At 44.7% G+C, this 22,971-nt stretch overlaps 1 protein-coding gene across 2 annotated transcripts in view; it reads left to right on the plus strand.

Moving 5' to 3' along the window:
• Nucleotides 1–1,873: 1,873 nt before the first annotated feature.
• The window catches only part of LOC147020805 (small conductance calcium-activated potassium channel protein 2-like), a 224,173-nt gene continuing 203,075 nt past the window's right edge, over nt 1,874–22,971 (plus strand). The window contains exon 1 of one of the 2 annotated variants that reach the window (XM_085896434.1): nt 1,874–2,994. In XM_085896434.1, coding sequence (XP_085752560.1) covers nt 2,959–2,994 — 36 coding nt within the window. In that variant the 5' untranslated portion in view covers nt 1,874–2,958. Of the gene's footprint in view, nt 2,995–9,892; nt 10,380–22,971 lie in introns of those variants that run through there. The other variant, XM_085896433.1, reaches the window with a different exon arrangement.

Consider the following 22,971-nt stretch of genomic DNA (forward strand, 5'->3'; position numbering starts at 1 on the left):
TCTGGATCCAGATCCGGCCTATCAGTGGGATACAAAACATCAACTGTTCAGCCTGACGGAGGGCATGCGTTCTACTGAGTGGCATTGTAGTTTGCAGGGAGTAGAAGGCAATATCAAGAAAGGGGTTCCACGCATGTGTTTATGGACAAGCAAGTAGACTAACCAAAAAACAATCACGTCTCATTTATGTACGCCAATTAAGGACATCTCATGATCATCCTCAGCAAGTTGCCAAGCACCATTGCAGACAATTAACTAGTTGGCTCGAGCATCAAACCTTGATTCATTTCATCGTGACAAGTCAGAACTTTGTCCACTATTCATGATTGGTGGTGTTTGTCGGTTTGATGGTGGCTTCATAGAGTGGAACAATTATGAGATGCACCTGAAAGCCCTGCAAACTGAAATCATGAGTGAAGGAGATAATTATCTAACCATGGCAATCACTCCACTTCGGAGAACTGGCTGATTACAAACAATAGGAATACTACTCACAGATGCTCACATTGAGCATGCAATGGATTCAGATAGTGATGGTACAATTGGATGTGTACAAGAAAGGGTTACTTACCACTCCTGTTCATGTCACGGGCTCGCTCGATCCCCCTCCCTGCTGGGATTTCCTTGTGACTCCCTCTCTTTCTCTCTTCGGCATCTCCATTCAATTTTTGCATATATCACACCTTTACATCACGCATACGCAGCATCTATTTTTCCCGTGTGGTCTTACTATTCTTACGATCACACCGCTCTTCTTGAAACTGCTACAATTCCGCCTAGATTCGATAAGGATTTTAAAAGTCCCATGACTTGATTGTCATCGATTGTGACGTCATAGGAAAGTTTGTTCAGTAGCACAGGCAGTATCTTACACATGTCAACATTTAGTGTATTTTTGTTCAGGGATGATCGACTGTTTGTCATCGGCAAAAAGCCCTGGGAAGAACCGTTTAATCGATCAGTTCAGGTTCCGAGGCCAAGGACATCATCAGCCAGCCATGGAGATAACCAGTCTCTTTCCAGACTGTTCGAGAGGCCGCTCTTCAACTCGACAGCCATAAGAAGGGTCCAATGCCAAGCATGTGAGTGTTTGTTATTAATTTATAGCAATGGGATGCTATATGGTATATCCGAACACTGCGGAGTAAATGTATATGCTCGTATTTCATTAATTTCCCATTCTGTAAAAGGCTCATTACGATACAGGAAGATAATGACTCTGCTGAGACCGCAGCTCATTGTGGGTACATAGGATGTAGAAAGGTTCTAATGATACAGGGACAGAATTCTTACAAAATGAGTAGGCCGTTGTGTGTAGGTGCCCTGATTGTCCCAAATTCCTTGCCTGGACTGCTGCTGCTGGGAAGTCGCAAGTAAATTGCCGAGCAATTGCCTTGCTTTGGAAACTGCTCTGGCAACTTGGAGGATGGATAAGTACTCTTCTCAAAATGCAGATCTCAGATGGTGAACATCAACATGTGATCAAGATATTCGCACAAATGGCCTACTCGTTTCAGGATTTGTCCACGTACATTGGGTATACCTGCACGATAATAAGGTATGGAAAGGCTATTTGAGTATCTATTCTTTGAGTGATCTCAGGTTCATAGAGGAGCTTGCACAGACATGACAAGCAGGACAAGGATATTGCGTGACGACTTGTACGTGCATTGCAAGGACGTTGGTTGAAATCAAATCAAGTTGACATGGATATTTGAACATGTGGAATCCCATTATTTGGATCTGCATGTTCCTCCACACTGTGCGTGTGTGTGTGTGTGTGTGTGTGTGTGTGTGTGTGTGTGTGTGTGTGTGTGTGTGTGTGTGTGTGTGTGTGTGTGTGTGTCCGCTGTTTCTCGATAACCACTGGTCTGATCTAATTGAAACTTGCCAGGTATATTGCTGGGGACCTGAGGATGTGCCTTTTCAAGGTTTGATAATAATCGGACAAGTGCTTCCCAAGTTATGGCCATTTATTTATCAACCAATGACAGGACACGTTGCTGCGTGGGCGTGGTCGATGGGGAAGGGAAGCTCAGTCACGTTCCCCATTACGGGTTACAACGTCCGGACTTCCGGATAATGATGACTTCGTGTATTCTAATAATTTCACGATTTCTTATGCGCATTTATAGATAAACACTATGCCCCAAGTTATGATCGTTTTCATATTAGACGGTGCATAAATTTCGGTAACATCAGAGTGAGCTGGTGTGCTCCGAACCAGGAAGTAAATTTTTTTCTCTTCTCTTCTCTTTGTGTTTTTCCTTGCGAAAAGGCAAAATACGTTGGCGCTAATTGAATAATTGGCCATTAAAACTAAATTGCGAATAATCGTAACTGCGATATGCGAACTTCCGGACGGTGAGGACTTCACTTCCGGACTTCCGGATGGTGACGACTTACTGTATTCTTTCTCGATTATTTCTCGATTTATCGACTTACTGTATTCTTTCTCGATTTTTTTCTCGATTTATCGACTTACTGTATTCTTTCTTTCTCGATTTCTGTACTTCCTCGATTTCTTTCTCGATTTTCTTAAACACAATGCCCCAATCCAGTCGTCGTTTACGACAGCGTTTCCTCAACCATGTTGTTTATGAAGAGGTGCTAACGAGATAAAGGTGTGTACAATGTACATGGAGACAATTTTTATTATTATTTATTTATTGAAGAAAAATTGTTCCGAAAATAATTTATCAAAAAAAGAGCACTATTTTTTTTTTGTTTCCAATTGTTAAATGGTTTGGCCTTGGGAAGTGTTAAGAAATTCAGCTCTACTCAACATGCTTGCCAACGAAATACATCTCAATTTGGTGGTATGCCTATGCTTTGCAAACTATTTTTTTTTTTTTAACTAAAACATTCGAACATGGAATACCTAATAACACTGTACTTTCAGGTCTCCTACAAGTCCTACCCTGTCGCCTCATCGTGGCGTAAGAGTGGCAATGGTCAATGGCAGCGAATGTCATGGCGAGCAAAGACAGGAAGGTAAACTGGATTTTAATTAACTCCGTGTGTGTAAGTATCAATGCAAGCGATAATTCATGGAATGATGTGAACATTTCGTACGGGCATGCACCACTTCCGGATAGTGATGACTTACTGTATTCTAATAATTTCTCGATTTCTTATGTGCATTTATAGATAAACACAATGCCCCAATCCAGTTGTCGTTTATGAGAGTGAATGAACGGCCTGTGTGGTTGTTCGAAAGTTTTTTTTTTTTTGTTTTTTTTTGCACGTACGGGCACGTGAGAGCGAAGGAATGGCCTGTGTGGTTGCTGTTTCTGGCACGCGGTTTGAAAGTTTTTTTTTTTTTTGCATGTACGGCCATGCACGTACAGCCACACACGTATGGGCATGCACGTACAGCCACGCACGTACGGGCTCGCGAGAGCGAAGGAACGACCTGTGTGGTTGTTTGAAAGGTTTTTTTTTGCACGCATGTACTAGTACATATAAATCTATCTAAAAGTATGTATATATATATATATATATATATATATATATATATATATATATATATATATATATATATATATATATATATATATATATATATATATATATATATATATCCATCTATAATTCCAACAGTGTGTGTGTGTGTATGCGTGTATGCGTGCGTCTGTGACCGCTGTTTCTCGACAACCACTGGTCCGATCTAATTGAAACTTGCCAGGTATATTGCTGGGGACCTGAGTATGTGCCTTTTCAAGGTTTGATAATAATCGGACAAGTGGTTCCCAAGTTATGGCCATTTATTTACCAAACCAATGATGGGGCACGTTGCTGCGTAGGCATGGCCGTTGGGAAAGAGATCCTCAGTTACCAATGACAGGACACGTTGCTTGGCGTTTTGCACCCACAGTATCTATCTTCTCTATCTATAATTCCAACAATCTCTGTTTCTTTGCCTTTTTCAAGGTTTGAAATTAATTGAACAAGTGGTTCCCAAGTTATGGCCAAGTGAGAGCGCGTTCCTCATTACGGGTTACAACGTACGACTTCCGGATAGTGATGACTTACTGTATTCTAATAATTTCTCGATTTCTTATGTGCATTTATAGATAAACACAATGCCCCAATCCAGTCGTCGTTTACGAGAGCAAAGGAACGGCCTGTGTGCCTGTTTGAAAGTTTTTTTTTTTTGCACGTACGGCCACGCCTGTATGGGCATGCACGTATGAGCACGTGAGAGCGAAGGAACGGCCTGTGCGGTTGTTTCTGGCACGCGGTTTGAAAGTTTTTTTTTCACGTACGGCCACACACTTACGGCCACGCACGTACGGCCATGCGAGAGCAAAGGAACAGCCTGTGTGGCTATTGTTTCTGGCACGCGGTTTGAAAGTTTTTTTTTTCCACGTACGGCCATGAACGTACGGGCACGCACTTGTGTGTGTATATATATATATATATATATATATATATATATATATATATATATATATATATATATATATATATATATATATATATATATATATATATATACATAGTGTTACGGTTGTGGAAATTCACATTACACCATAAAAGTCCTCAGGTGAGATATCTCGATAAGTCCATGTGTAGTTCGCCCACACCCGTTGTATAGAGGGAATTTATGTGATCCATCCGGGCTGCGATGCTTTGAGTTAGCCATTTTTCTGTTCTATCTTTTATTTCAAACGGACAGCATCTCAACAACCACGCCATCCCCACCACAGTGCCAACCACACTACAACGACGCCACCTTCCAAAACCACGCTACCACATCTTCGCCACTTGTCATTCAATCAGCACCGTGCGGTCACGATTATCTGCGGGAGAACAAAAACCACCAACGATGCTCGGGGGGTTTATCCCGCCTGTTTCTCCCATCTAAATTCTCCTCGCTCGGTGTGGTGGGAGTGCGATCCGAACCGGGGGTCAAAGGTGAGAAAAGGTGGGGGCCTCTTTTTGGGGGAATAATTCCCTGGCCCTGAGCCAACACTGACTCCCCCGGCCCCCGCACGGGGCGGGGTGGAGGGAGAGCGAGAGGGCACGCCCCCCCCCTTCGAGAGGCTTCTCCAAGAAGCTCGAAGGGAGGCGGGGCCGAAAACGGGGCGGAGGGAAGGGCGGAGCCCCGCGCTACAAAAGGCGGACAGCACGGACCTTGAAGAGAAGTTTTTCGAGGCTTCCTGTCTCGTTGTCTTCGAGAGTTCTGTGTTCTTTGGGTTGTTTGAGCTTCTGTCCTGGACATCATCTTCTTCTTGGCGCTGCTTGTCTTGTCGGGGGAAGAGGTCCTGCGCTCGTGGCTTGGCGAGCGGCCTGTCAACGAAGGCACGGACGGAAGACACGGCAGTGCCGGTTGTGAGGTGGACCTGCGCGTCCGGACGAGGAGTGCCGGAGAGGGTTCGACGGCCGCAAGAGAGGTCGGGGCCAGGTGTGACCACGCTGACGGTCGTGGGAGACGGACTCACCAGCCACGAAAAGGGAAGTCGCTACTTCTTTTCTTTTTCCTTTGCTTTTTGTGTAAATGCTTGTGGTGGCGCCGTCCGTAAAGTAGAACTACGTAAGTGTTGCCGTGTGTCGGTCATAGTTGGTAGTATCTCTTTTTTACTGTTTCTTTCTGTGCTGAATACGTGCCTTTTATTATTATTGCTGTGACTGAATATACGTGCTTGCTTTGTGTCCGTGTGTCGCGCAATAAAATGCTTGCTTGTTGAACTGTTCCCGCATTGCTTCGTCTCCTTTCTTTTTATTGACTCTCCATCCTACATCGCGTAAGAGATTGGTAGTGGGTGTAAGTTCCCGGTAACTAATTTGAACCGTCGAGGTCGACGATAACTCCGCTCGATTATCTCTGCAGTACGGAACGAACCGCTTAAGCGGTTCGTGTCCGAAGTCGACCTGCGGCGAGGTACGATCACCCGATTAACCATCCGCATAGGTACTTAGGTCGGTCGAGTTTGGCGAACAACCCTATCCTACGCGGGTGGCCGATTGGCATGATTGTGGTGAGGTCGAAAGACCCACCCGTGACTAGCTCCCGGCGTTGTTCCGAGAGGGTCATGACTGAATTGTCCGTCCGGTGGGCGACGTGCCGCGATTCGAGTTACGTGGCCGATCGCACGCCGGTGGGTGCGAATTCGCAACTATATATATATATATATATATATATATATATACATATAAATCTATTTAAAAATTTACATATGTATGTATGTGTATTTATACATACATATATATATATATATATATATGTACATACATACATACATACATATATGTATATATACATATATATATATATATATGTATATATACATATACATATACATATACATATACATATACATATACACATACATATACACATACATATACACATACATATACACATACATATACACATACATATACACATACACATACACATACATATACACATACATATACACATACATATACACATACATATACACATATACACATATACACATATACACATATACACATACACACATACATACATACATACATACATACATACATACATACATACATACATACATACATACATACATACATACATATACGCACCTCCTGACAGTTATGGTGAGCATCGCTGCAGATTATGTCTTACATGGTAAAACCGCATAATCCACACAGAACAGCCATCTGTCTGCCACCCAGATAGTTGTTCCTGCTTATGCAAACCATTCAACCAGAAAATATACATTAAAAAAAATATACATTCAAATATATATATATATATATATATATATATATATATATATATATATATATATATATATATATATATATATATATATATATATATATATATAAAACACATGTACATTAATTTATGTATATATGTTTATCTTCTTCTTCTTCTCTCTTTCAGCTGCTCCTGTTAGGGGTCGCCACAGCGGATCATTGATCCACATTGTGATTTGGCACATGTTTTACGCCGGATGCTCTTCCTGACGCAACGCTGGTCACCTCTTATGACACAGGGATATGGTACACCTACTCTAACCGGGGTACACACCGGCCCAGTACACTGGTACTCACTTCGCCGACCTCGGAAGGATGACAGGCTGAGTCAACCCCCTGGTGTATTAATTCAGTGGCCCAACGGGGCTTCAACTCAGGATCTTTTGGATCCCAAGCCGCTGCCCTAACCACTGTGCCAACACCAGGTGTGTGTGTGTGTGTGTGTGTGTGTGTGTGTGTGTGTGTGTGTGTGTGTGTGTGTGTGTGTGTGTGTGTGTGTGTGTGTGTGTGTGTGTGTGTGTGTGTGTGTGTGTGTGTGTGTGTGCGTGCCTGTGCCTTTATAGTTTTGCTTTAAAAATGTTCTTCTCTGCAACCGCTTGTCCGATCAGCGTAAAACTTTAAACATCAGCGGGACTCCGTATGGAGAATATTTTATTGCTAACTCTGATGTCATGATGGTCAGATGGTGTGGCAGCCATGTTGGATTAAAGGAAAAAATTTGGACATCTTTATCTCTGAAATCGCTCAACGAATAAAATTTGAATCTTGGCATTTGTCATCAACTCCCCATGGGGTATATAGGGTGATAACGATGATGTCATCAGAGAAGTGGTATTTCAGCCATAATTGGTTGAATTGACATTTTTATCCCAAAAAATCTGAAACTTCATCCTGTATATCTGATCTATGACCCGATGAGAGAGAATAATTAGATTTATGACATCATCATGCACATGATATGGTAGTCATATTGGATTAAAGGAAAATAATTTGGACATAATTTTCTCCGAAACCGCTAAATGAAAAAATTGACACGGCATATGTCATCAACAGACTCCCCATGGAGTATATAAGGTGATAATGATGATGTCATTGGAGAAGTGGTATTCCAGCCATAATTGGTTGAATTGAAATTCTTATCTGAAACTTCATATATCTCATCTATGACCCGATGTGAGTGAAGAATTAAATTTATGACGTTCATAACCCATGCCAATAAACCATGTGATATAATAGGGTGTATAGGGGCCAGAATAGCAGTGGGTTATAATAGTAGCGTGTTCAGTTAACAATGGTATTTCTATTCATAATGAGGGTGCGAGGCGAGACTATGCACTCTACGAGTGCCGTTCTCGTAATAAAAGTATTGGTATTGGGATTGTACAAGGTGACCACAAAATAAACATTACCCATTCAATTTAATAAACCTTTGTTTTTATTTCAAATGACACCTTCTTTGGTACGCATTGGCTTCATATGATGCATGATCACAATGGAAAGTTTCAGATGGATATATTTTTTAATGTCATTGATTTCACCGAGGTTAGAACACATGCTCCGGATATCGGCCTCTCCGCTGCAGGCACACTTGGCTTCAACGGGAATAATGATTTATTATTCCGACACATTCGACTGCGGTGATTTCTTTAGTAATCCACCGTTTGTTAAAAAAAGAAAAAAAAATGGGGTTATCTTAACTAAATCTAAATCTGCTGACTAGACACACGAACTCCACTTTGGGCACCTGCAAAAAGTGAGAGGATATCATTGATTATGGAGGAAGATTATGGAGGAAGGATATCATTGATTATGGAGGAAGATATCATTGATTATGGAGGAAGATTATGGAGGAAGTTACAAGTAAGGTCAGGACCGGATTTTGTGGTCACCTTGTACAATGATGAACAGCACGAGGACATTTGGCCCATCGTACCTGCACCATATCGAACCCAAATTAATCCAATGTATCTGTTTATCGACTTATTTCACTGGGGGGGGGGGAGGAGTGGGGGCAGAGGGATATTTAATTATTTATTACTTACGAAATCTAAAGATTTCGTAAGTATATTGATGACTTCCCTCATCTGTTTGTGTGTTTGTGTTTTGTTTGTAGGCACGATAACTCGAGAACGGAAGAAGCTACCAATGTCAAATTACACCACGTGATTCAGGAGGGTGATGGCTAGCGCTGATTAGATTTTGGTAAAAATCGGTCAAAGGTCAAGGTCACAGTGAGGTCAAACATTCGATTTTTTGATGGTTTGGTACAGAATCATCGTAGAAACTTCTGGATTGCGTCGCTACCTTCTCGAGAGACAGCTTTTATTAGACAAGGTCAGAGGTCAAGTTGACGATTTCGTAACTACCAGTCTATGACTGCTTGTTTATTTATTTATTATTGTGTGTGTGTGGGGGTGGGGAGGGGGGTGGTTGCTTCAAGCAATTTTATTATTTACTGGTAAATATGGAGAGGCTTTTCTGACTTGGTTATTTTGCAAGACGGTCTGTTTTTAATTTTTTAAATAAAATTTCCAATAATAACTAGCAGAATGAACAGAAGTTGGTCGCAAAAGTAAGCCAATTATTGTTGAGGACAAAGATCACACACATCCATGTCAGCGAATAACAAAGTGAACGATATTGAATCGTGAATTATGCAATGACAAGTTTCTTACAATAGAAAGAACTTTTCCCGTTGGATTTTTATCAAAATAATTGCTTTGAAAGTCAAAGCTCATTACCAATGATATTAACCTAATTGCCTTGCTATATCATATGACATCACGAAGATAATAATTCAAATCGACGCAGCGAACTCTATCCGCACCGAATACATAGAAAGTAGAAGTAAGTCTAGAGTGTGAATAAGAGTCTGAATCGGTGTTTCCGACGAGCGGGGATGCTTCCTCGGAGCGTGTCGCACTCTATGTTTCCCAGCAATGTCTATGGCTGCGGCACGTCCGCTGCGGCGCGTTTTGCTCGCATCGGCTTTTCGGTCTCGTTTCCCGCGGGTGCTCCTCTCCCTCGGACATCCCCTCGGTGCAGGTCCCGGCCTCCTCGTACGTAGCTCTTTGTGTGCAGCGCCCGGCGGGCAGCACTTCCCGCATTGCGAGGAGCAAGAGGGAGGGGGGAGGGGGTAGGGGAGGGGGCGAGGGAGAGAGAAGAGTCCTGGTATCGTGGAACATGCGGCGGGGAAACCCACGCGCCATAAAGGTGCTGAGCCGGCAGGCGGGGGGTGTGGGACATCCGGCGGAGGTCCAGCGAGAGCGGGGAGTTGCCTTTATAATGGTGACAATCGTGGCGAGGAGGGACGTGTGTGCCATTGAGACCGTATCGCTATGAGCGCCACTAACGGGGGTCTCATGCGACCCTCGAGTAAGGGCTGTTGCGGAGTATCCGCACCACCACCGGCACCGAGATGTCCAGAGCACTCACGGAGTCCCCCAGCTAGAGACGGGGTCGGCAAGACCGGGGGTCGCAAACCCACCGGGGTCGGCCAGAGACTCGGGATGCGACGCGCGCTCTTCGAGAGACGCAAGAGGCTCAGTGACTACGCTCTCATCTTTGGGGTCTTTGGCATTGCGGTCATGGTGGTGGAAACCGAACTCTCCTGGGGTGTTTATGGAAAGGTGACCTGGATAGTAAGAGTAAATCTTCGTTCCGTAATATAATCCGGTGTAAGTGAAAGAACGCGGTTACAGAGCACGAAAGTGACGTCACATGAATGAGAACTAACTCCCGAACCGTAAACAAGAGACCTTGGAGCTCAGACCTTGAGTAATGCCATTTGTGGACCAACTTTGTATACCTGCATTTTCTTTCATTTTAACAAGGCCACAGAAAATATTCAATATTATATTTTATTATATTGTTGTTATCAGACACTTCCTCTGAAATGTGAAATTTCATTTTGAAAAACTTTGCAAGTTTGTTTTCAAACATTATTAACAACACGATTACGTTTGCCTGTTGGTGTTCCCTCTGAACCAATTCCTCATGGTGCTGCTAGCCCAGGTGTTGGTGTTCCCTCTGAACCAATTCCTCATGGTGCTGCTAGTCCAGGTGTTGGTGTTCCCTCTGAACCAATTCCTCATGGTGCTGCTAGCCCAGGTGTTGGTGTTCCATCTGAACCAATGCCTCATGGTGCTGCTAGCCCAGTTGTTGGTGTTCCCTCTGAACCAATTCCTCATGGTGCTGCTAGCCCAGGTGTTGGTGTTCCCTCTGAACCAATTCCTCATGGTGCTGCTAGCCCAGGTGTTGGTGTTCCCTCTGAACCAATTCCTCATGGTGCTGCTAGCCCAGGTGTTGGTGTTCCCTCTGAACCAATGCCTCATGGTGCTGCTAGTCCAGGTGTTGGTGTTCCCTCTGAACCAATGCCTCATGGTGCTGCTAGTCCAGGTGTTGGTGTTCCCTCTGAACCAATTCCTCATGGTGCTGCTAGCCCAGGTGTTGGTGTTCCCTCTGAACCAATGCCTCATGGTGCTGCTAGTCCAGGTGTTGGTGTTCCCTCTGAACCAATGCCTCATGGTGCTGCTAGTCCAGGTGTTGGTGTTCCCTCTGAACCAATTCCTCATGGTGCTGCTAGCCCAGGTGTTGGTGTTCCCTCTGAACCAATTCCTCATGGTGCTGCTAGCCCAGGTGTTGGTGTTCCCTCTGAACCAATTCCTCATGGTGCTGCTAGCCCAGGTGTTGGTGTTCCCTCTGAACCAATGCCTCATGGTGCTGCTAGCCCAGGTGTTGGTGTTCCCTCTAAACCAATTCCTCATGGTGCTGCTAGCCCAGGTTCAAATTCCATACACATGTTTGTCCATTATCTCCTGATTTCCTTGTAATTCATTTTAAAGTCCACAGATGTGTACTCACGTCTTTGTGTTGTACCTGATGCGTGTCGTACAAGTTTCCTCCGTGAGCTTTAGATCACTGTTTAAAAAATGAAAGTTTGAGATGGTCTTTTTGTTCATAGCGAATGCACATTCGACTGGGATTCGATTTACCAATTCAGCTCGCTGGTTACATTATCGCCGAGGCTAAGCTGTGCCACCGATGCGGTGCCCCCCTGCACATTGGGCTGGGATTTTGTAATCCGTTCAGGGTGCTGCCGTCAACTTGCCTCATCTTTGCAAAGGACACTGTGGGATGGTTAATGTCCACCGACGACCGGTACTGGCAGATGGGACACGCGGCTTAACGTGCACCCCATGGATGGCACGTGCTGCACGTGACGTGCATGGTCCTGTGTGCGAAACACGAGGGTGATTATGTACACCTGGGTCGACATTCAAACCCAGCTCAGCCATCTCAAAAGCGAGTGCACATAGCTCTCGGATATCCGACAAGCCCGTTGTCTTCATGTGTGTATATATATATATATATATATATATATATATATATATATATATATATATATATATATATATATATATATATATATATATATATATATATATATATATTGCTGCGGATTCGCGCCCGCCGGCGTGCGGACGGCCACGTAACTCGAATCGCGGCACGTCGCCCACCGGACGGACAATCCAGTCGTGACCCTCTCGGACTAACGCCGGGAACCAGTCACGGGTGGACCTTTCGGTCTCACCACGATCGTGCCAATCGGCCCCCCGCGTGGGATAGGGTTGCTCGCCAAATTCGACCTACCTAAGTACCCACACGAAGGGTAGACCGGGCGATCGCACCTCGCCGCAGGTCGACTTCGGACACGGGCCACTTTAAGCGACCCGTTCCGTACTATCGGGATAACCGAGCGGTGTTATTCGTCGGCCTCGACGGTTCGATTAATTATCAGGCGTATCCAGCCCACTACCAACCCTTTACGTGAAGCAAGATGGAGATTCAATGAAAGAAAAGACGAAGCGAAGCGGGAAAACAGTTCAACATAATTCACATTTATTTCGCGGCACACGGAAAGCACACATATACAATTACACCAAAAGCACATGTAAAAGAAGAAACACAATATTACACAAAAAGCAAATATAAAAGAAGACAATGCAGAGCTATCCGACTACCGAGCACACGGCAACACTTATACAATTTTACTTCACAGACGGCGACGACAACACAGATACCCAAAGCAAAAGAAAAGAACCACCCTCAAGGATGAGGGGGGTAGGCGGGCCTGGGGCCGAGACCGTGTCAGGCCTACCCGTCTGATGATGAGACGCAGAGCGGCGGTGGCGCCTCAACTCCGCGGGCCTCGCGGACAGTGTCTGGTAGGGGGTGGGAAAGGGGCCCCCTTGTCGCACTATCTCAGCGCGGGGGGAAACAGGAGGGGGTTGTTGATGCTCGGGGGGGGAGGAGGATATCACCCTGTCTCGGGTCCCGCGACGAGCGTCTCCACCTCGACCTCGGTCGCGCCGCCGGCCTCTCCCTCCGCCGCTCCCCGACTCCGACGCGAGCACCCCCTCGATCGCCTTCGCCGCCGCCACCTCTCCACAGCTCCGTCCTCTTCTTCCCAGCTCCACCGACAACTCCCAACCGCGAACTCGAACTGCGAACTCTTGACTTCTCTCCTCCGAACTGAACTGTTTGGCGAGCGCGGCCGTTTATATCCCCCGTGGCCTCGCTCCCCCACCTTTGACTCTTTACCTCCGACCCTTCACCTCTATCTGGCTCCCCATTGGACCGAGGAAAAGTGGGCGTGAATGCTTTTTGATCCATGAATTTGCATATAGCGACCTCACTCCAACGCCCTGGAGGCGGGGCCAAATCGCCCCACGCTCTCCGATAGGACGGAACAGAAGTGGGCGTGAGTCGTTTTTGATCCGTTTTTCTCGGAAAGTCTGTGATGTTTCTGAACACGCTGCTCGGTGCGCGCCCTGCACGAGTCCAGTATTGGTGCCCACAAGTGGCGCAAGAATGGTGGTGATGCGATGGTGGCGAGTTGTGACGGTAAAGGTCGTGGCTGTTGTTGTGAAGCGGCGTTGTGGTTGGTGGTTGTTGTTGTGAAGCGGCGTTGTGGTTGGTGGTTGTTGTGTGATGGCGGCTGGTCCAAAATAAAGATAGTAAAAGAAAAACGGCTATCTAAAAGGGTCGCAGCCCGCATGAATGACATTTATTCCCTCTAAGCAACGGGTTTGGGCCTAACTACACATATACTTACAGAGATATCTCACCTAAGGGACCTGAATGGTGGTTTGTGAATTTTGTCAACCACAACAATATGTGTATATATATATATATATATATATATATATATATATATATATATATATATATATATATATATATATATATATATATATATATATATATATATATATATATATATATATATATATATCTATTAGTTCTCTCAGGTGGTGTAAGTGTCGGAAGGATAACATCCGCTTGTGCACTCTTCACCTGCACGACACTTTTTAATTAATTGATCAATCGAGGCTCATGTAAGAGCTCAATACGATCTTTACCAGTTGAACTTGTTTCACACAATCTCTAATCCATGCGCGTGTTGTTTACCGCGGTAACCAGTGGGAACGGATTCTTGCTTTCCGAAGTGTTTAAGAATGTAATTGCTGGTTGTGTGCAGTGACCAGTGAGTTACTGCTGCGATCAGCTGTGCAGTCAATGAGTTGTACATAGTTATCGAGGGAACACACAAGCTTTGGAATAAATGGGAAGTTCTGAAATAGTAATAATAATACTAATAATAATAATAATACTAATAATAATAACTGGAATAAGCTCGTGTGCAAACCTCCACCAGGTTAAACAGGTCATGCTTTGTATCCCACTGATAGGCCTGATGGTTGATGAAGGGGGCCCTGATGGTTCATGAAGGGGGCCCTGATGATTGATGAAGGGGGCCCTGATGGTTCATGAAGGGGGTCCTGATGATTGATGAAGGGGGCCCTGATGGTTGATGAAGGGGGCCCTGATGATTGATGAAGGGGACCCTGATGATTGATTGATGAAGGGTCCCTGATGATTGATTGATTGATGATTGATTGATGAAGGGGGCCCTGATGATTGATGAAGGGGGCCCTGATGGTCATGAAGGGGGCCCTGATGATTGATGAAGGGGGCCCTGATGGTTCATGAAGGGGGCCCTGATGATTGATGAAGGGGACCCTGATGATTGATTGATGAAAGGTCCCTGATGATTGATTGATTGATGATTGATTGATGAAGGGGGCCCTGATGATTGATGAAGGGGGCCCTGATGGTTCATGAAGGGGGCCCTGATGATTGATGAAGGGGGCCCTGATGATTGATGAAGGGGACCCTGATGATTGATTGATGAAGGGTCCCTGATGATTGATTGATGAAGGGGGCCCTGATGATTGATTGATGAAGGGGGCTGACGCCTCGTATTGTACCGGGTCCCATTCTGGCTGTCGGCGGCTCTGGGAGCGAGCAAACTCTTCTGGCGCTAAATTTGTAATTGCCTCGATCTACACTTTTGAGGTAAATGTGTACAAATTAAACTTTGAACGTTTTTCCATGTACACTCAATTTTTGTGCTATATCAAATGGTCACGTGACATGTGGTAAAGTTTAAATTTCCTCCGTTGAACGGTTTTCGATTTACTGACACGACGGAATGCTCAACCCCACCCCCACCCCCACCCTTCGCTTCGCGTGCACAGGGTAATTAAAAAATTTCTCCTATCCGTATCCAGATCTTCACCAAAATCAAATCCATTCTTCCTTGTCACACACCCAACGTGTCCAGTGTCCAAGTTTCGTCCGAATCCGTCCACAACTTTTTTGATGAAGAATCAATTAAAAAATTAAAAAATTCTTATATGAGGATTCGGATGTTCACCTCCGGTGGTGTCAGTACCAAAATAAATAAATAATAGTTCAATGAATCGATACTGTAATTTATGAATCGACGTTTTTTTCAATCAAAGTACAGAGTTTCACAGTTGACGTGTAATGTAACCTTCAAACAACCCTGAACATATAAACAAATACTGGATGATGTGCCAAGAGGGGGACATGAACCATCGCAACACCACTTCAGCACACACCTGTGTTTACAGCTTTTATGTGCTGAGTAAGCCCGAGTGTAATCATGTACCGGTTATCATGATTACCATTTCCTACACATGGCTGGCAGGATAACCTAGACTCCTCGAGGAAGGTACATCACTCCCCTCCGGCCGGCACCGTCTCACCTGCGTTCGAATATCGGCCTCTGGTCAGAAATTGTCACCATGGTGTTTCGTAAACATGTCGATCAATGTGTGCACCCGTCCCTCAGATCCTTCGCTAAAGAGGAGGCGAGTTATCGCCGGCACCCTGAACTTGTTACAGATTCCTACCACCTTGAGCCGAGTGTCCTGCGTCAGAGGGGAGACACTTGGGGAATTGTGACCTTCATGAAGAGCCTCCTTCGGCATAACTGACGCCCTGTAACGAGTACAGAACGTTAATGATGATGATGATGATGATGATGATGATGATGATGATGATGATGATGATGACTTCCGCCATTGCCACATTGAGGTTCAGTACTCGTAACTGGGCTTGCATTTATTGTGTAAATGATAATTACATCACTTTTTAGAGTATTTCGAAATCATTGGAGACTCTCGTCTCACTGGAGTGGAACTCTGTGTGCTCTGACTATGGAATGATTTAGCACGTGGACATATTCAATGCAGAACATCGTTCTTAATCGTGTCATTCGACAAGAACTTGCTTCCAAAGGTGCCCTTTAATCCGGATTCCCTTGCCAGGCGAACATATCACCAGACGCTGCAGCCATCCAGTAAGTTCCGAGAGGCTTGATGATTCTGTATTTTTAGAAATTTCATCATTATCTCTCATTTGCAATCATCTTGATGTTTAATATATATATATATATATATATATATATATATATATATATATATATATATATATATATATATATATATATATATATATTGGGTTCAGATCTGGTGAGAGATGGCCATGGCGTATGGATAACATCAGTGTCGTGCTCATCAAACCTTGTGGGGAACCAGGGCTGTGCAGCATTTTTATACGTGACCCTAAGCATGCTGGGATGTTATTTGCTTATTTGACATATGGGCCACACCTGTGGTGTGGAAGCTGTTGCTTGGTGAATCTCATTTCCCCAGGCATTTCCATTTGTTTTCCAATACCTGTAGCTTAGGTCACCTGATGGTGCCATGCTTTTTGGCCCATCTTACAATACTATCGATGATACCCGGATTCATATCCCACATAGTCAATTTATAAACACTTTTTATTTATTTATTTTATACTCTATCCATGTGCTTAATTATTCCAAGAGATCTATCAGATTGTTTTTGTACACAAAGTCAAGGTTCATGGAAGAGCGAGAACACAGTGGGAAGCAGGGAAACACGCCAACTGGGAGGTAACAAGGGGACACTTGGAGGAAGAGTGGACAAGAGGAAGAGGAGGAGGAGGAGAAAATAAGGGGATGGGGAGGAGGACGTGGTGGGGGCAGAAGTGGCATTCAAGCCAAAGCAAAACAAAGTAAGAGGATGAAAGAACAGGAAGGGAAAACCAGGGATGAAAGAGCAATGGAACAAATAAATGGAAAGGTGGGGGAGAAAACTCAATAGCCTGGAAAGGAACGGGTGAGCTTGGAGTATGTTAACGAGGGTATAAAGACGGAGGATGCAGAGGAGGAGGTGAACAGTGCCATGTTGAAGCCCTGGAGGACAGAATGAGATTGAGCAGACTGAGGAAGTCAGTTCTACAGGTGGGAGAAAAGAGGAACAAATGAGTGGAGGTGAGCAGTGAGCCTGGAGTTTGGGATTTTCACCAGAGATGGGTTACTGTCAGAATGTGATGTATCCTGGAGAGACCTGTGGGGAGGGGGCCGCACAAAGGGCAGCCGGTGCATGGCCAGAAATGAAGCGGCAAGAAGACAGAGAGGCCACCGAGCCATCTGCGATGCACATCCAGAGGTTTTCTGTCGTTAGGAATCCCAGTGGGTACAGTTTCCCCACATCCACTCAGGCATTGCGGCTTTATTACGAGTCTCCCCCTACAAATGTCTCTCACCTTGCAAACACATCCGTCCTCACAAACGCTGCACTGACCCTGTGTGAACCATTCTCCTTACAAACCTACACAAATGTCTTATTTTTATAAACCAGATCGGAGTAATCTGGATAACCTAAATACAATACTATACAACACAAAAGTACATTTCATACTCTGGAATGATTTTGCTGACTTTTTGTTTTGAAAAGATGAACATTGTACAAAAGTTTTTTTATTTTATTTTAATCATGTAGGTTTAATTACAAAGCAATTTATTATTTCATTAAAATAGAATTTAATTTCACTCTGTGCTGAACTTATAATCCACATACTAAATTGCACTTTAAAGAAACAGTGTGTGCGTGCGAGCGATATCTCCATGTGCAGGTTTCACAAGGTGGAACAGAGCCCTCCCAGGTCTCGAAGTATCCACCTTCGTGTGTGTGTGTGTGTGTGTGTGTGTGTGTGTGTGTGTGTGTGTGTGTGTGTGTGTGTGTGTGTGTGTGTGTATGTATGTATATATATATATATATTTATATTTTGTTCAAGCAAATACCATCCGTTGCTTCGCTAATGGTAATACAAAACAAGGGGAAAGAGGGAGAGACGGGTAGGGGAGAGAGTGAAGAGGTGGAGGAGAAAGGAGAGAGGAGGGAGTGGAAGCGAGGAGGGGTGGGGGGAGGGAAGACAGTATGAGGGGAGAGGAAGGGAAGGCAGACGTGAGGTGGAGCGTTAATTACGATTCAAGCTGTCTCATCAAAATGATTCTGCAGAGAATAACAGTGAAGATGGAAACAAAATAATGACTGAAATCCATTTTCTTCCAGTCGTACTATAAACACGACCTGGAGACAAACTCCCGTCTGGAGAGAAACTCCTGTCCAAACATAAATACCGCTCAGACGCGTCCAGAGCCAAGCTGTCCGGAGACGAACACTACTCAGACACGTCTGGAGGAAAACCCTGCCCCGGACACGTCCGGATATGTCCAGAGACAGAGACAGAGACAGAGACAGACGGACAAAGTGAGAGAGGAGATCTGGGAGCAGGGCACTGCACTGTATATATATATATATATATATATATATATATATATAGACACAGAGACACATAGATAGATATATATATATATATATATATATATATATATATATATATATATATATATGTATATATATATATATAGCAGAAGGAATATGTTGTACTTTATGAACAACACACACACACACACACACACACACACACACACACACACACACACACACACACACACACACACACACACACACACACACACACACACACACACACACGTGCTTGGCTGATATTGGCAAGTTGGAGTCAGTGTGATTACCGACTACAGTGCTTACTGTCTGCAACACAGAAACCTTGAGTAGCTTTCACCGAAAAACAACGTTGCATTTATGTCGACATTTCAAGGATATGTTCACAAACCTTTACTAACCTCGATAAACAGCTGCATGTGATGGGTGGAAAAAATTGGAGAAAACACATTAATTCTGCAAACGGCTCAGAAATTGGGTTTTATTACATGAACCACTCGCTCAGGGTGACGGAGCACGAACCACTCGCTCAGGGTGACGGAGCACGACCGACTCGCTCAGGGTGACGGAGCACGAACCACTCACTCAGGGAGATGGAGCACAAACCACTCGTTCAAAGTGACGGAGCACGAACCATTTGCTCAGGGTGACGGAGCACGAACCACTCGCTCAGGGTGACGGAGCACGAACCACTCGCTCAGGGTGACGGAGCACAAACCACTCGCTCAGGGTGACTGAGCACAAACCACTCGTTCAAGGTGACGGAGCACGAACCACTTGCTCAGGGTGACGGAGCACGAACCACTCGCTCAGGGTAACAGAGCACGAACCACTCGCTCAGGGTAACGGAACACGAACCATTCGCTCAGGGTTACGAGCACGATCCATTCCCTCAGGGTGACTGAGCACGGACCACTCGCTCAAGGTGACGGAGCACGAACCACTCGCTCAGGGTGACGGAGCACGAACCACTCGCTCAGGGTGACGGAGCACGAACCACTCGTTCAAGGTGACGGAGCACAAACCACTCGTTCAAGGTGACGGAGCACGAACCACTCGCTCAGGGTAACGGAACACGAACCATTCGCTCAGGGTTACGAGCACGATCCATTCCCTCAGGGTGACTGAGCACGGACCACTCGCTCAGGGTGACGGAGCACGAACCACTCGCTCAGGGTGACGGAGCACGAACCACTCGCTCAGGGTGACGGAGCACGAACCACTCGTTCAAGGTGACGGAGCACAAACCACTCGTTCAAGGTGACGGAGCACGAACCACTCGCTCAGGGTAACGGAACACGAACCATTCGCTCAGGGTTACGAGCACGATCCATTCCCTCAGGGTGACTGAGCACGGACCACTCGCTCAGGGTGACGGAGCACGAACCACTCGCTCAGGGTGACGGAGCACGAACCACTTGTTCAAAATGACGTAGCACAGTACCGCTATCAATAGTGGGCACTCGGCAAGTGGCTTCAGCACTCATGCAAGCACGCCAATTAAATGATGCTTTAAAATGCATTAAATCATACACGTCAGTGAAGGTGGTTAATTTTGTAATGTTCCTCAATTTTTTGTTTACTCAATATAATTCTCCAAACAATAGAAAAAGTTAAAAGCTTTGGAAATTACACATTTTCTTGTGTATGTATGGAGTATGAGGGAACATTGGTTTAAGTAAATTGGTATATCGGCAAAGTTATAAGACTCGTTTATTTCTTTAAATTATCAGATTTCACAACAGATTTCGACACTTATTTAATCTGGAGGATATCCAATCCTAAAAAGTGAAATAATATTTCGATGATATACTTTTTTTTAATCCGTGAGAGTAGATGGTGGAAAATCGTCTCATAATGTGTGAAATTACTCCAAGCTCCTAATTTGCAAACTTATCATCCTTACAAAAGTGATGTACACAACGATTTGAAGCTGTGATGAACAGGCATTCGATATGAGTGAAAAAAGTGAAAGAAAAACTATCGTTCAGAAATTGTTGCAGCCTGTTCAAAATCAGGGTAGGGCTGAGAAGGTAAAAAACATGGCAGCTTCAGATCCCAGAGAGGTTACCCAGGAAACGCCTTAAGATCCCAGAGATCGAGGTGGCCGAGGATCGCCTGATGAAGGATATAATTAAATTAGGCCTTTAATTATCTTCAAAGTGGGTGTTTTAATTAACCTAAACAACCAATTTTCACTCTTGCTCTTCCTTGGAGTTTTGTGGTACGTATGCAAAGTTTCAGCCTGCGAGGTTTTATGGTTTTGGAGTTATGGAGGCCACACACACACACACACACACACACACACACACACACACACACACACACACACACACACACACACACACACACACACACACACACACACACACACACACACACACACACCCTTTTATTAGTACGTGTATATATATAGTTCCAGTTGAGGGGGTAGATGAAGGAATTTAATTGGGAATTTGGCATTGTGTAGAGTTGCTTGGTCTATGGACATGTCGGAGGCATCTCAATGTAACTAAGTAGGGAAACTGTGAGCTTAAGTGTTACGTGTCACCACACGAGGGGGTGGTGTCATGTTAGTTCGCTAGGGTTTAAGAATAAGCTTCCCCAGTAAGTAATCACCCATCTGAGATTTTTCCCTATGTTTTTACATTTCAAGATCGGCAATAAAGGTGGGGAACACATCCCTAAAACGACTACAAGCAGGCATAAAGCGATGCCTTCAAAGGGTGAAAACAGGCGGTCAGACCCCTGAGACTGATGATTGTTGGGTGTGATGTCAGAAGCTCGCCGAGCAGGCAGAAGCCCCGCCTTCCCGGGTTTCCTGCGAGCAGGCAACTCCCCGGGGGCGGAGGATATATTGGCATGATTGAGAGGAAGCGTTGGTTGCGCATTTTTTTGGAGAGGTGAGAGAGAGATCGGCAGAGCGGACGCATGAGGCATTAGAGGAGAGTTCGGAGGAGGAACGCATGAGTGGAGTTCAGGGTGAGCGCACGCCGAGGAGGACGGCATGCCGAAGAGGATCCTTGTATTTGTGTTGAGGCAATTTAGCTCGTGTGGTGAAGCAAGACACTGGCCTTTGGCTCTTGGTTGGGTCGGTGAGGACGATCGGCACACGAAGCCGTTGCACTGGGTCTCTGAGCCTTGGTGTGGAGTGCCGCTCGTGTATTGCCTGGCGTGCGTTTGTCCCACTACGAGAGAAGAAACGAGGCGCCGTTTTGTTGCGCCTGTCTGCCCGTGCGAATATAAGCGCCTCAATTCCAAGTTCCACAAAGACCAGCTCTGGGCCAAGCTAAGTACAAGAATACTCGAAAGGAAGGGTTTTCTTTTTATTCTGTTTTCCCTTTGTCTGTACTTCAGTCTGTGTGAAGAGGCACTTCGACTTTAGGATTTATTTACTTCATTATTATCGTTGCCCTTTTGAATTACTGTCCTTTGTAAATATTTGTCTATTTTTCATTAAATGTATTCCTTTTAAGAAGCTGTATCCATGTATTTTCAGTGGGGTGTGAGTAGAACCCCCCCTTGTGCTGTACTGGTGCAGTGCGTCTGTGCTCTGCTCCTCTGCTCCATCGCCATTGCGCCCCCTTCCCACGCCCGCATTAATCTGAGTTTCGGCTGTCAGCCTTCAAGGGAGAAGCTTGGCCATCTGTCCAGGTAGAGGTTACACCCCCTCAACATGACAATATATGTACAGTGTCCTCCATGAGGTATAGTAAGAGTGAAGTCAAATTTGTTATTGATATATATATATATATATATATATATTACTTAACCCTCATCTTGTATGTATGTGTGTATGTATGTTCCAGAAATACAGCCAAAACGGTACACGATAGCGCAAAAATTTTAGGGCCACCTGACTCACCATTCTCCTGCAGTGTGCGGTATCAAGTTTCGTTAGAATCGGGCAACGAAAAAATTATTAAAAAATCAATTCCCGATTCAGCCAAGTACTCTTCGGGAGAATTTGATCAATGCAAACAACCTCAGCGGTAAAGTTCACTTGAGCTATCTTTTTTTTTTCTCCTTGAAATGATTTATTAAAAAATCTCAAGCATTTAGTATAGACAAAGAAAAATTTATTTTTAAGCATAAAATAAACATCGCCGTTTTGATCTCATACTTCCGTGTTCGTTAATAAATAAAATTGTGTTTAGACGCGTGCTTC

Source organism: Eptatretus burgeri, chromosome 9, assembly GCF_056783735.1.
Source record: "Eptatretus burgeri isolate ZD-2024b chromosome 9, Ebu_testis_v1, whole genome shotgun sequence".
Lineage (NCBI taxonomy): Eukaryota > Metazoa > Chordata > Myxini > Myxiniformes > Myxinidae > Eptatretus > Eptatretus burgeri.